Consider the following 15,088-nt stretch of genomic DNA (forward strand, 5'->3'; position numbering starts at 1 on the left):
TGCCATCGAGTCACTTCCAACTTGCAGTGACCCAATAGGACAGAGTAAAACTACCCTGTAGGGTTTCCAAGGCTGTAATCCTTACAGAAGCAGACTGCCATATCTTTTTCCCACAGAGTGGCTGGTGGGTTTGAACCACCAACCTTTCGATTAGCAGCCCAGTGCTTAACCATTGTTCTATCAAGGATTCTTAGGCCAAAGAGTTAGGGAGCCTCAAATTGCAGGGTATGTAAGTGAGACTTGAAAGTACAAGGAGTGGCCAGCCTCGCCAAGCACAAAGGTGCCACCTTCTTTTCTTACCTGTGCACATTGGTGTTCATGATAAGCACACGTGCTTGACTACAGTGGTTCAGTGCAAGGGTACAAGTTGTAGCTGGTCTTCTCAAAAGTTAATACAGTTTTCCGTCGTTTGTAGTATTTATCTTGATGAAAATTCCCACTCCTGTGACAATGAGTTTTTGTTGTTTTTCATGGAATTGATTTAGTTAGCTTACATCATGTATTGTGTTTTCAGTTCTCAACAATTGTATTTCAGCTGCTACAAAGCACATTTCTAAAATCTGGGATGTTCGAGGAAGGTTGACATGACCATACCATGTTTCCTGTTCTCATCCCTTTCTTGCCAGCACCTCGGATATTACACTTGTGTGTTTATTGTCCTTGAACCAAAAACCCAAACTCACTGCCATTGAGTTGATTCTGACTCATAGAAACCCCCTGTGGGTTTCCGAGGTGGTAAATCTTTATGGAAGTAGACTGCCCAATCTTCCTTCCATGGGGTGGCTGGTGGGTTTGAACCTTCAACCTTCTGGTTAGTAGTCAAATGCCTTAGCCATTATGCCACCAGAGCTCCTACAAAAATTGCAATAAATAATGACAATATCAAGTGCTGGTGAGGATAAAGAGCAACTGGAAGTCCTTCATACATTGTTGATGGGAATGTAAAATGGAGCAGACCCTCTGGAAAAGAGTTTGGTGGTTTCTTATAAAGCTGAATATATTCTCAGCATATGAGTCAGTAGACCCACTCCTAGGTATTTACTGTAAAGAATTGAAAAAATAAATTCACACAAAAACCTATACACAAATGTTTATAGTGGCTCTCTTTGTCATACACAGTGTTATACACAAGTGTTCATAGCAGATATCCCTAGATATCCCTCAGTGAGTGAATTGGTAAAAGAAAAAAAGAAAAGCTTTGTGAAACATCCATGTTATGGAGCACTACTTAACAGCAAAGAGAAAAAAAAAAAATTTAATTGTTTAACATGCAGCAGCATGGAAGATAGTCTGAAAAGGTTTTCCTATTGTATGGTTCCATTTATATGACATCTGGAAAAGACAAAGCTATAGCCAGGAGAGATCAGTGGTTGCCATGGTTTGGGGATGGGGAAGAGTATGACTACCAAGGAATAGTATGTTTGAGGGAGCTTTGTTGGATGATGGGCCTGTCCTATATCCTGATGATTTTATATGGTGGTTGAAGTTATTGGAGCTCTGGTGTAGTGCCTAAGGCATTTGACTGCTAAGCAGAAGGCTGGTGCCTCAAACCCACCAGCCACTCCTCAAAAGGAAGCTTGAGAAATCTATTTCTATAATGATAGTCCCTTGGAAACCCAAGGAGGGGTTGCTATGAGACAGATCTGACTTGACGGCAGTGAGTTTGGTTTTTTTGGTTTGGTTGAAGTTATGTGCATTTATTCATAGAACTATATATCAAAAAAATAAATTTTACTATGCAATCTAATTTAAAAAATTAAATCAACAATGGCAAACCCATTATATTAAGGTATAATGTTGGGAGCTCTGGTGGTGTAGGGCCTAAGCTAACCAGAAGGCTGGTGGTTCAAACCCACCAACCACTCCTGGAAAGGAAGATTGGGCAATCTACTTATGTAGAGATATCGCCTTGGAAACCCAAGGAGGAGTCACTATGAATTGGAATCCACACATATTAAAAAAAAAAAGTATTAAAAAGAGTAGCAGAATAGCATTATTGTACCCTTTTGTAAATCTCTTTACTGTCTAGCTCAATAGAAAATAGAGAGTTGGGTTCTCATATCTGCTTCTGCGTTCACTCCATTGACATATATTTCATATGATCTCTGAGGAACTCCATTTTATATTTGTGAGAATTAGAGTGAAAAGAACAAATAGTGTCTTAGTATCATTATGATATTTGCTTTGTCCCTACAAACCGCTTGAAATTATCTTGAAGGTCTCCAGTGGTTCCAAGACTACACTTTGAGAACCACTGATGTTGTTGTTGTTATTTGCCATTGAGTCGGACCCGACTCATAGCAACTCCTCCTTGGGTTTCCGAGGCAGTATCACTATGGAAGTAGATTGCCCAACCTTCCTTAGGAGGAGTGGCTGGTGGTTTTGAACAGCCTTCTGGTTAGCAGTCAAGTGCCTTAGGCACTATGCTACCAGAGCTCTTACTGATCCGTTGTTCTAAATTTTAGTCATTCTCCTAGCATCCTAACAATTTTTTTAAAATGGTATCTATGTGTCCCCTATAGTATTGTTTATATTGACCCATTTAGAAACTCATTTTAAATTAAATTTAAAGAGCAAACTTTCCATATATCCTATAAATGGAAAATCAATACCACTTTTCTATAAATAAAAGGTAACCACAAAAATAAATGTAGTTGTTGTTATGTGCCATCAAGTAGGACCCGACTCACAGCGACCCCTCCTTGGGTTTCCGAGGCAGTATCACTACGGAAGTAGATTGCCCCATCTTCCTTCCGAGGAGTGGCTGGTGGGTTTGAACCGCCAGCCCAATGAGTAATACAATATGTTAAAAAAAATTTACCTGTGAACCATCTAAATCATTTCTCATGCCACACTTTGTAAATAACCAATGTGTAGGAATAAAGAAAATCACAGTGATAATGTTAACAATAGCAAGCCCTGACATAACACTTCTTTTATATCAATGCATTTAATCCTTGTGCCTTTGGTCAGAGGTAGATACTATTATTATCACTTTTTTACATCCATAAAAAAAAGTTGAAGCACAGAGAGGTTACTGAAGTTGTTCAGTATTCCATAGTTAGTAAACTGCAGAACTGAGATTTGAACCCAGGCAGTCAGCTCCAGAATCCTGAAAGAATGCTGCTTTAGCAGATGGGGAACCTAGATTCTTACCTAAATTCTGCCAGAAGTTGGCATTAGGACATGTCATTGAGCTTCACTTCCTCAACCATAAAATAAGGGATGTGGAGTAAATCAGGGTATATATAAGTTCAAATGTCTACAAATGTCTGGTGCCTTCTTAGGGGCCAGGCAAGAAAGAAATGTAGAGTGACTCTGGGCAGTAGGGAATAGTGGGGACTATCACGGGAGCTCTGGTAGCGTAGTGCCTAAGGCACTTGACTGCTAACCAGAACGCTGGCAGTTCAAACCCACCAGCCACTCCTCGGAAGGAAGATGGGGCAATCTACTTTCATAGTGATACTGCCTCGGAAACCCACGGAGGGGTTGCTATGAGTCGGGTACGACTCAACGGCACATAACAACACAACATAACATCACATACTACAGAGCTCATGTTTCTAGAACAGGCAAGAAAAAAAAAAGGAACAAAACCAAACCCACTGCCATTGAGTAGATTTCAACTCGTAGAGACCCCTATTGGGTTTCCAAGGCTGTAAATCTTTACAGAAGTAGACTGCCTCATCTTCCTTCCATGGAGCAGCTGGTGTGTTTGAACAGGCAGTTACTACTTAATTTCAACTTGTTTTTGCTTTGTGGTATACTAGATATTCCCCCACCCCTTTTCAGGGGAAGCTGGAAGTCTAGATGTATTTGTGTAAAATTTCCCAGGTTTTAGAACAGTTAGAGAAGCCAGCCATACAGATGGGCTGGGTGATTTGTGACTTCTTGACTAGATGATCTCTTCTCACTTAGAGAATTTCATGATTGAATGAGCTGTTTTTGTATAGTGATAGAAGCTAAATCCAAATTACAGTAATAGGCATTTTAAAACAATGATGAAAGGGGATATAGATTTAGAAAGTGTCTCAACACAGGCTGCATAAATATTGATTATGAGCTAGGTTAATTGAAAAGCCAAGGTACATTAATAGAATAATAAAGTGTATTTCTTTGTGTTCCTTTTATGTTGTATTAGAGTAAATCAGCAATATTTATCCAGTGCTAATTCTCAGTTTGCAGAGAGCTAATGTAATCATGAGAGGAGCTTATTGAAATTCTTTCCTTAGACATAGAGACTTGCCCAAGAATGGTGAGTATTAGGAACTTTAGTCAGCACTTGCTCAGAATAGTAAATACGAACATGTGATTTATACCATTGTGTGTACAAAGTAATGTTTCCTGAGACTTTTTCTATATATATGTTGGCTGTTTTGTTACTTGGGTTGGCTTGTTGTTTCTCCCTCCTCTGATTATCAGATTTCCTTCTAAATCTTGGCATTTGACAATGTTGTAGGGCCAGTTTCTCTTTGAATCCACAATAAAACATACTGATGGTTTCACAATTAACCTAAACTTGGATTTATGGCTTGTGCATGCTTATGTGAGTTCCTGCATTTGTTTTTATGTATGTGTGTATATTCTGAAAGGTCTGTTGAAGAGAGAGAGAGACAGAGGAGAGGGAGAAATCTATAGATTGAATCTTGAAAGATGGATTTATTCATCAGTGACATCATAAGAATTGTATTTTCTCTTGGTTAATAAACTATTTGTTTGGCAGGCGTTGTAAGCCAGCCAGAGCTAGTCATGCCATTTCTTGGAAAAGATCTGAAGCAACTGGTAGTTGAAATGATAATCATTTGATCATAGTTAGAGCTATTTGAAAATAGCACTCATCTCCAAACTTGTCTAGTCTAGGGAACCATATTTGGTAAAAATGTTGCCAAATTTTATCTTTTCTCATATTAAGACTTACATACCGTGATACTTAATTATTTTCCAGTACACTCTAAACTTGTTTTCTAGTGTGCCCTGTCCAGAAGCTGTTCCCATATGCTTTGAAACAATACCTAGGCTAAATTTTTATTCTGACATTTCATAATCACCATGTAATAGTTATAAAATGCATAACAACTACAGAGCTTTTATTTCAAGAGGATGGTGTCATGAAACTGAATGAAATCATCCGTTAATAAAGTATTGAAGTTTTTTCATGAGCAGAGGATAAAAACACGGTTTCCACTGTGTCTCCTGTTTAGTGGAAGTTCATATTTAATCATGATAAGGGGCAGGATTCCATTACGCACGTTTTAGTTTTCATTTGTCATTTGTTATTTTGCTGCTGCTTAACAACTTTCTTCTCAGAAGCAGCTTGGAGCTAGATGGGGAAAAGTGAAATTTTAGATCCCACCTTAAAACATTTTTAAAAAACTAAATCTAGGGCTTCTTACTGTGTGAAGCTTATCTTAATAAACCCTTTTTTGTTTGCCTTGGGGTGGGGTGTGGGGAGTGGGGGGTGGGGGAAAAGAGTCATGTTTACCAGTAAAATTAGCTAAATCAGTTGTGAATTCTTTTTGTTCAATAGCTTAGAGACATCTTCCTGTTGTTGTTTGTCAGAAATATTTCTAAGATTTTGTAAGTTTAGGGGTTTTCACAGCTAAGCTTTCTTCAGAAATGTGAAGTTAAAAGAAATGAAAGAAGTCAATTCAAGTTGAAATGTCAAATGCTTCAAATAATTTAACTTAAAATCAGAGAGATGATCTTTTTAAGCTTTTTCCAAAGAATCTTTGGGTGAGGGGCCCTCCTTTGTTCCATGTATGGATGTCTATTAAATATCTTGCTGGATTAATTCTGAGTCAGAAAAGTTGGTTGTTTCCTGGAAGCAATTAGAGATGCTTAAAATTAAAATTTATGATCCATAGGAGAAACTTAAGTTTCAACTACTTTTCTTAGATTCAAAGGCTTTCTCCTCACTCACCCTCTCCCCCCACCTCAAATATATTAAAAAAAAAAGTCAGTTCATTTCTCAACTTACAAAGTTTTTAAGAAACATGAGAATGTGTAAGTTTCTTTCTTTCACATAACATTTATGAAGTATTTCTTTTGGGTTTACATCACAGTTTTATTTAATTTTTAGGACAAAAGTTAAATTCAATATTTGTGTATAAGCCAAGGGAAAATGCACCATAAACATAGGAATTTTGGGGTGAGTCAGAGTTCTAAGAATCCCAGATTTACTTAGACTTTTTATTCAGTGACAGGCTAACCATTAGTCATCTAGCTCTCACTTTATACATTTGCAATTAATTGCGCTTAAAAAATTAGCTCTCACCCAAGTGGTCAGATAGGCCGAGAAAGCTTTGGCAAATGGTGCTAAAAATGGCTATTAAAATTACTACTCTATATTTGGACACTCTACTCATATAACAAATATATCATATAAATCATACCCTAACTAAACAAGTAAGAGGGAAAAACCATAGGAGGAACTGAGTTATTGGAGATTCTCTGTCACTGAAAAACATATTGTCTGCTGGCATTAGGTTAAACTACTCGAATGGTATTTTCAATGGACTCTATTGAAAATGTACCATTTACCTCAGACCCACAAATAATGCTTTTATTTTCCCCCAACCACTTCTTGTAGGATGAAGTCATTGCAGTTTCCGAAAAGGTGATTGTGAAGCTTGAAGACCTGGTCAAGTGGGTACATTCTGATTTCTCCAAGTGGAGATGTGGCCTCCGTGCTGGGTCGGTAAAAACTGAGGTCTTGGGGAGGAATGGACAGAAGGAAGCTCTGCTGAAGTACAGGCAGTCAACTCTCAACAGTGGCCTCAACTTCAAAGATGTTCTCAAGGAAAAGGCTGACCTTGGTAAATAGAATTTTTTGCTTCTAAATCTAACATGAGGGCATATATAGTAACCTACTTAATTTGTTACACATTTTTCTGGAAACCCTTTCTAATGTACATAATATCTTTAACAGGGAAAGAACTAAGAATATATATGGACAGATGATTGGGTGGCTAAGGGATGGATGTTGCCTGTTACATCATAGAACCTTTTGTGGTTGGAGCCCTTCGTTGGATAGTGGGTGATATAACACACAGCTTTTAGGGCAATGTTAGGGGATAAGACTTAATTGTTATTGTTGTTGTTGTCGTGTGCCGTCGAGTCGGATCCGACTCATAGCGACCCCTCCTTGGGTTTCCAAGGTGGTATCACTAAGGAAGTAGATTGCCCAACCTTCCTTCTGAGGAGTGGCCGGTGGGTTTGAACTGCCAGCCTTCTGTTTACCAGTCAAGTGCCTTACGCACTATGCTACCAGAGCTCCTTAAGACTTAATTAGGTCACGTGAAATTGTATTAATGAAGAGTTTAAGTGTTTGTTCTAGGTAGATATTATGACATGTATCAATCCCATGTCATAATTTTATGTTTTGTGTTAGGTGGGAAGCAAAGTGAAAAAGAGAGAGGAGTTATTTAATTTGGAGCAAGAGAGCAGCGTTCAAAGCAGGGCTACCCACTGGTTAACAACATATGGCATAGGTTTCCCCGTGCATTTAGCATCCAGCGATTATCAGCAACTATGTATGTTTTTTTTTTCTTCCTTACTGTGTCACTCTACATTTAAAGGAGAGCTTGGGCTCCCCAGTAGTTATTCTGATCAGTGTTTGAATCCTGATTCTGCTGCTTGTTAGCTGTGTGACCTTGGACAGATAATTTAACCTCTAAGTCTCAGACGAAGAGCCCTGATGGTGCGATGATTGATGATTAAAGCGTTGAGCTGCTAACCGAAAGGTTGGCAATTCAAATCCACGAGCCTCCTCTGCAGGAGAAAGATGTGGCAGTGTGCTTCTGAAAAAATTACAGCCTATGAAAGCCTATGAGGCAGTTCTACACTGTCCTGTAAGGTTAGTCTAGTCAGAATTGACTCAGCGCCAACAGGTTTGGTTTAGTTTTTTGCTTTAAGCCTCAAGTTTCCCCTTCTGTAAAACAGGGGTACTTTACAGGGTCAGATCTAAGATATAAAGGTTCTAGTTCAGTGCCTGGCAGATAAGAAGGGCTCTATAATTAATTCTATGTTGTTGTTTTTTCTTGACCCTTTCTTCTCCAGTGACTTTTTAATGTCTTTTTTTTTTTTTTTCTTTCTGGCTTTCACTGTCTCCTAGCATTGCTCAAGACCAAAGTTGTTGACGTCTGATTTAGACTAGTTATTTCCTCTTTAGGCAAGAGGAGCTTCACTTTTAATATATTAAAGTATCTTTTTCTTTCATTCCAGCACAATGCTGATTTTCATAGCTCTGTTTTGTACTTAATGTGACAACTTCCTGGTTTGTTTTTTTCCACCCGTTTTGGTAAACCTAAAGCTTAACTACTACAACAAACGTAGACTATTTATTTTAATTGGTATAAAGAGACTGAAAAATACCCATTACTGCTTTTGTCATTCATATGATTCTAGTTTGTGATCCTGTTTTGGGATACATTTAAAATTTTTTTGTAGTTTGAGTTTAATAATCACATTTTCCTGGCAGCTTTTGGTAGATGTCAGATGGTAATATTTTGGACATGACTGCCTCATGTCAAGTGCACATTTAGAGAAAACTATTAAACTAGTAGTTTTTCTTTTAACATCAAAGTTTATTTGTTTGTTTTTAAATAGACTTCCTATATATGCTGTAGTACCCCCGATTTTGTGAAATGCACAATGACTAGCCTAATGATGTGTAATAATTCTGAATAATACATCTGGTATGTTGCTTTCCAAATGTGTGATCTAAGTCATGTTGCCATTGTCTTGTGTTTTCCTTAACATTGAAATTCTTTCTTTTGTTTAGTTGATTTTTTTTTTTTTGAGTTATGGAATATTCTGTTACTAATAAACAACTAAACAGGAAACCCATGGGGACAGAAGGATGCGTAGATGGTTAAGCTTGATGACACCCATATAAACAAGAGTATTTATAGCAATGTTGTTGTATATTTAAAATTGATACTTCATTAATGAACGTGAAAAGAAACCCAATCACTTAACTCTATCAAAGAATCTAGAGATTTTGATCTTTAGTAAGCCTTAAAAAAACCCTCCATGATCTACCTTTTTGCAATTGATTCACAGGAAATTGGATTATAGTGAATATTCAAAGTACTTACAAGTGGTTTGGCCTAGATAATCTAGATTAGTGGTTTTTAAATCTAGTTGCTTGTTAGACTCACCAGGAGAATTTAAAAAATAATACTTATGGCTGAGTCCACCTTGTGCAGACTCTTGATTCAGTCGTCTGAGGCAGGGCCAAGGAATCTGTGCTGATAGAAGTCTTCCCCAGTGATTCCAATTTTTTCGGCCTCATCTGGGAGACAGCGCTACTGCAGAAGGGAAAATAAGCAACAGGAGATTTGGTTGGAAGGCTTTTCTCTGGTGGGCTAGCAACACCATGCACTTTTTTTTTTTTTTTAAAATGTAAAATACCCCTTTAAGGATAGAATTTGGGGCCTTGAAATTCTACTCAGTTGGTATGAGCTGTGGGGAATTTGAGACAAATAGCTTTTGTAATTGGAATGCACACTGTGTTGTAATAATGTGGAAAGGGAAACAAAAACTTTCCTTAATGTAATGAGTTTCCATTATCTGCCTGATCTAAGGTTTACAAGTCTACATTGTCAGGATTTATACTGGGGAGATAGGGGGTGTCATTTGCTGTGTATGCGTTCATTTCTGTCCCAGTAATTTTCTCTTCAACCTCTTCCTTTCTCTGTCTGCAACATCAAAATATTTGTTGTCTGTACCTTTTCTCTACACAGTGGTTTTCTTATCTCCCTTTCTCTTGGCCACACTGAAACCACCTCCAATACCACATTGTTAATGGAAGTTCACACACTTATTAGGTTTTTCCTTCTGTAGAAACCTTCCAACTCCTCATTGTTTTTACCAAAGAAAGAAGATGAACTGTGAGATTATTTAAGACCCCTCCTCTTTCCTTTTTCTGGTGGAAGTAAGCGAAGAATGGAAGATCTCACCTTTCTGTGGATAAAACAAAACTCCTATATATATATATATATATATATATATATATATATATATATTTTCCCAATAAGTCATTATATCTGTTAAAATATCAGTAGTAACGAAGTAATTAGGTTAACATTTAAGGAAGGGATTTTAAAATACAAAAGCTAATTAAAGAACTCTTCTTGCTCAGTATTTAGGTAGAATAAATTCCTTTTAATCCCAGTTTGTGTCACTTCCTGTCTCTCTCTGAATAGTTAAAAAAAAAAAAAAAACAAGAATGTTCTCACAAATGTGTGTCTGCCAACAAATTAATACTCCACAAAGAGAAACTCTGCCCCAAATGGCAGCTTCCAATAACTGCTCTGATTAAAATCACAACAACTCTTTCCTTTTTTAATCCCCTTCCCCCTTCAAGAAATACATTTGGACAATATTTGTGGGTGTCATGTTTGCCTTTTGAAAAAAAAAAAAAACCTCTGGAGTTTACACTGAAGATTCTAAATGACTGGTGACTGAAACTACAGATCTAGATAGTGGAAAAACGAATAATCTTAAAAAAAAACACTTCTGAGATGTGATGGCGTACACTCATCCCTTTCCCTTCTCTTTGTCTGTTTCAAAGAAAGAAAGTTCAACATGAAACCGACGCAAATTGTGACTTGACTTTGTGAGATATTTTACCTCCTTTCAGACTGTTTCATGTGAAGTTTATTTAAAAAAAAAAAAGGAAGAGAAGAAAAAATAATTCTGTTAAAATAAAAGAGTAAAGGAATGTATTATTCATAAGCATAATGAACACAAGAACCTGTTTTTCCAGAAGAATTGGGTTGATTAAATCATTCACTACACAGGCCACCAGTTATTTATTTTTGTCTTTAGAATTACAGTACTAAGCTTTGTAATAAAGTGGAGTTGTTGCCCATATTTGGTATGGCAGTTGGAAGTAGTCGAATGAAGAATTATTTCATTTTACAAAATTTTTAGCAACTAAGGAATATAAACACTATCAGTTAAACATAGCAAACTTGCCTTTTTTATTCCTTGGGCTATAGTTTGAAAAAAAAAATTCAAATTATTTTATATAACACTGCTTCTTATAGAGTTCCTTTAAGTGAAGTATGAAAGCTGCAGTGTAAGCTTTATTGGCCTATAAATATGTCATTATAGTTGGACTACATTTATATGCTTTGGATTGTTGTTTAAGCCAAGAAAATATGTCTCTACAGGTTGACTTTTTACTGAAACCCTTTGAGGCATACAACAGAATGTATTTTAGGCCAAGGTTATTAAAACAGCATTTTCATTTTTTAGTAGCAGACTCATTGTCAATTATGCTGCCACAAACTGTCTGTGGATGGGCAGTTATGAATGGTTTCATCTCCAAATGCGTCTTTAGAAAAAGAAAAGATAGAGGAGTCTGAGCTGAAATTGAGAAAAAAGATCAAAAGGTTGTGGGTGCGGGTATGGCTGAATTTAATGATGGGGGTTCCCTTGGTTCAATTTCTGTTTCTAAACACTCATCAAATTTGAGAACTAGTAGCTTTCCCTGCTCTTCGGTTGCTGGGACTTTCAGTGTACTTTTGGGAGTAGACAGCCTGGTGGTGTTGGAAGCAGGGAAGGGGACATCAGGAGAATCTGGGCTCTTCCTATAGATTTGTGACTCACTGAAGAAGGAGCTCTGGTAGCATAGTGCCTAAGGCACTTCACTGCTCACCAGAAGGCTGGCGGTTCAAACCCACCAGCCACTCCTCGGAAGGAAGGTTGGGCAATCTACTTCCGTAGTGATACTGCCTCGGAAACCCAAGGAGGGGTCGCTATAATAAGTTGGGGCCAACTGGACGGCAAACAACAACAACGAAGAGGTGGAAGAGGTGCTTTGGGGGTACAGTGGCTAAGGTATTTGGCTGCTAAACAAAAGGTTGGTGGGAGAAAGATGAGGCAGGCTGCTTCCGTAAAGATTTACAGCCTTGGAAACTCTACGAAGCAGTTCCGCTCTGTCCTTTAGGGTTGGTATGAGTAGAAATTGACTTGATGGCAGTTGGGGAGTGGGAAGGTCAATGTATTTTTACAGCTTCAAATTACTTGTATGTAGAACAGGGCATAAGGTGGCCCTTGCTTTATCTTATTGGATATTTTAGAAAATCAGTTGAGAACAAATTAGTTAATATTCATGGAATCATTTGTGATACTGCAGTCTAAGGTGGTATTATCATTATATTATCATCAGAAAGAGGCTCAGTGTGACAGAGAACACTACAGTACGGTGTTTACAGTGTTTGCTTATTTATCCCTTTGGAATTTCTCTAATCACACGTTCTAGTGATTTAGAGCAGGGTTTACTCTCATTACTGCCTGCCTCAATAGGAGACTGTCATTAAAGTACTTCAGGTCCTTGCCTTTTTTTTTTTTAATTTGTACATGAATGGATCATGAACACAACTTTTTCCTGTTGAAATTTCTGTGAAAAAAAGTGTGTCCATTTGTAATCAGTGGTTTAAGTGGTTAGAAATTGAGGTCTTTCCTTGGAAATTCTGGAGGTCTTGTATTTCAGATAGTTGTTTCCGATCACTTTTGAGTTTAATACGTGCAACTGCTTCCAGGGATCTGGCTGCGGAAGAGATCCTCTCTCTGTGTTGAAGAGACTAGTACAAATACCTGTAATAAGAAACAAGTTAAGGTGCTGACAGCTGTCGTGTTAAGGAGTTTTCACCTGAGACATCTGTAATGAACTTATATTGGGATCGAAGATGTACTTCTTACTAGGACAATTCATTCTTTATTTCCCTCTGTTCTTCCTTCTCTCCTTCTCTCTTTTTTCCTTTCTTCCATAAACTTAAATATTATATGTTTATTAAAGATTCTTAGAAGGATATTTATTGTTTATATTTTAACTTCCAATGGGCTTTCTTAACATTTTCCTTAACCCTGTAATTTTTGAAGTTTCTTACATGATGTGTTGTTGCATTGTTCTACTTGTGAACACCGTAAGAAATTGCTGTAGAACAGCTTCCTCACCGAAACAGATTTGGCCTTTACAGTCCTTAACTTCAGCATAGAAATCAGTTACCGATGGGGTCTATAAAAAAATTGTGATGATGCTGTCCATAGGATTTTCTCACAAAATCCTCTGACAACATTTTTGTGTCTACCATGCATTTTTGAAAGATTCTGATTACTGCACAGTTAATATTGGAGAAGTATGATGTCTAAGTGCCAACATGGCTTCTTCTTCAGGAGGTTGTCTGAGTTCATTGTACAGGGGCAACTCAAAGGACTTTTGAGGAGAATCAAGTTCACACTGAACATCCAAGACATTCAACGCTTTAGAGCAGCCTAAATTCACTGCCGTTGAGTAGATTCGACTCATAGTGACCCCTCCTAGGGTTTCTGAGGCGGTATCTCTGCATAAGTAGGTCGACCAGTCTTCCTTCGGAACAATGCTGGTGCGTTTGAACCAGCAGCCTTCTGGTTAGCAGTCAGATGCCTTAGGCACTACACCACCAGAGCTCCCTTAGAGCAGCCTAGTGACAGGATACTTTTTAAGAAACTAGGAACACATAAGGGAAGTTAGTTCATTTTATTAGTAAGTTAAAATTCAATATGATCATCTAATGCTGAACAATGTTCTGAAATCTCAGTAGAATGAATAAGTAAAAAGTGTCCTGAAATGTGTAGGGACATTGAGATTCTGTTATGGGTGATGGAAAAATTCAGGAATGTTTGATGGTGATTGTTGAACCACATGATAAACATAATTAATGTCACTGAACTGTACATGTGAAGAGTATAGAAATGGCAAGTGCTTTGTTGCCTATAATGCAAAGGTTGGGCGATCTACGTCCGTAGTGATACTGGCTCAGAAACCCAAGGAGGGGTCACTGTGAGTCAGATCTGACTTGACGGCAGTGAGTTTTAAAAAAATGTCTTGAATAAATAGCATTCGTGTATGTTGTCTATGCTTCAGCTATTCCTGCTAGAGGAGAAGTCTTTGTAAATTCTGACCATGTCTCAACCCTCAGGATCTCCTCATTGATACTGCTGTCTAGACACTCATTTTGTCATCATACATGATGGCGCACTCTGAGTTTAGACCCTTTCATTTAGAATTTCTGTTGACCTGAAGATCTTTCTGTGCTTCCTAGAGTGATGAATGCTTTTTCAGATTCCCAATTTGTATCCTCTTTCGATGATGGACTGAAGTTGGACAACTAAAGAAGAGTTTATTGAATTTAGGAATTTTGTTCTTACTTTTAGAATTAGAGGTGATAGGAAAGATGTAAAAGAGGAAATGAAATTGGAACTTATAGTGCTATTTTTAGGATCCAAGTTAGTGGTACTTAGGGAACTCTGGTGGCGTAATGCCTAAGGCATTTGACTGCTAACCAGAAAGCTGGCGATTCAAACCCACCAGCTACTCCTCAGAAGGAAGATTGGGCAATCTTCTTACATGGAGATGCCACCTCAGGAACCCAAGGAGGGGTTGCTATGAATTGGATTAGACTCAGCGGCAGTGACTTTGGCTTTTGTTGGTTGGACCTCCTAAATAGTGTGGTAGTTAAGGTTGTGTATCATCTTGGCTGGGTCTAGTTTTGAGTGGCTGGGCAGCTGGATGTAGTTATTCCCCATGATGAATCCGGTGATCATTTCCATGGAGGAATCTACTGGAGCAGCTGAATAGCTGCCTTGGGGATGTAGTCTGCTTCCAGTATATAAGGAGACAGCTTTTCGGCATGTTTGGACCCTGCATGTAGCCGAGTTGTCATTCAGCAGCCTGCCATGTTGTCTGCTGATCTTGGGATTTTTTCTGGACTTGAATTAGTGGCCTGCCATGTGCTTGTTAATCTTGGGACTGTGCTATTTTACTTGTAGACCTTGGGTTTGTCAGCCTCAGCAGCGAGCAGCTGTCTGACTTAAGAGATACCTCCAGCTCCAGTGGATCTGGGAGCAAGAGGCAGAGCTAAGCCCAAGATCGTGGACTTTCATCCAGCCCCTAAAGCTGACACTTTGAACTTGGACTTCCAGCCTCCTAATCTGTAAGAGAATAAATCCCTGTTTGTGATAAAACCATCCACTTGTGGTATTTTCTGTTAGAGCAGCACTAGAGAACCAAAACAGATAGGATGTATGACCCTCC

At 38.1% G+C, this 15,088-nt stretch overlaps 1 protein-coding gene across 1 annotated transcript in view; it reads left to right on the forward strand.

Annotated features, from left to right (window-relative positions):
- ARID5B (AT-rich interaction domain 5B) overlaps positions 1-15,088 on the forward strand; it is a 209,976-nt gene that overhangs the window by 32,687 nt on the left and 162,201 nt on the right. Inside the window, exon 3 of the mRNA XM_007958972.1 lies at positions 6,590-6,815. Within this exon, the coding sequence (XP_007957163.1) occupies positions 6,590-6,815 (226 nt within the window). The remainder of the gene's footprint in view (positions 1-6,589; positions 6,816-15,088) is intronic.

This window comes from Orycteropus afer, unplaced genomic scaffold, assembly GCF_000298275.1.
Source record: "Orycteropus afer afer isolate SDZICR_OR568_19922 unplaced genomic scaffold, OryAfe1.0 scaffold00016, whole genome shotgun sequence".
In the NCBI taxonomy this organism is placed as follows: domain Eukaryota; kingdom Metazoa; phylum Chordata; class Mammalia; order Tubulidentata; family Orycteropodidae; genus Orycteropus; species Orycteropus afer.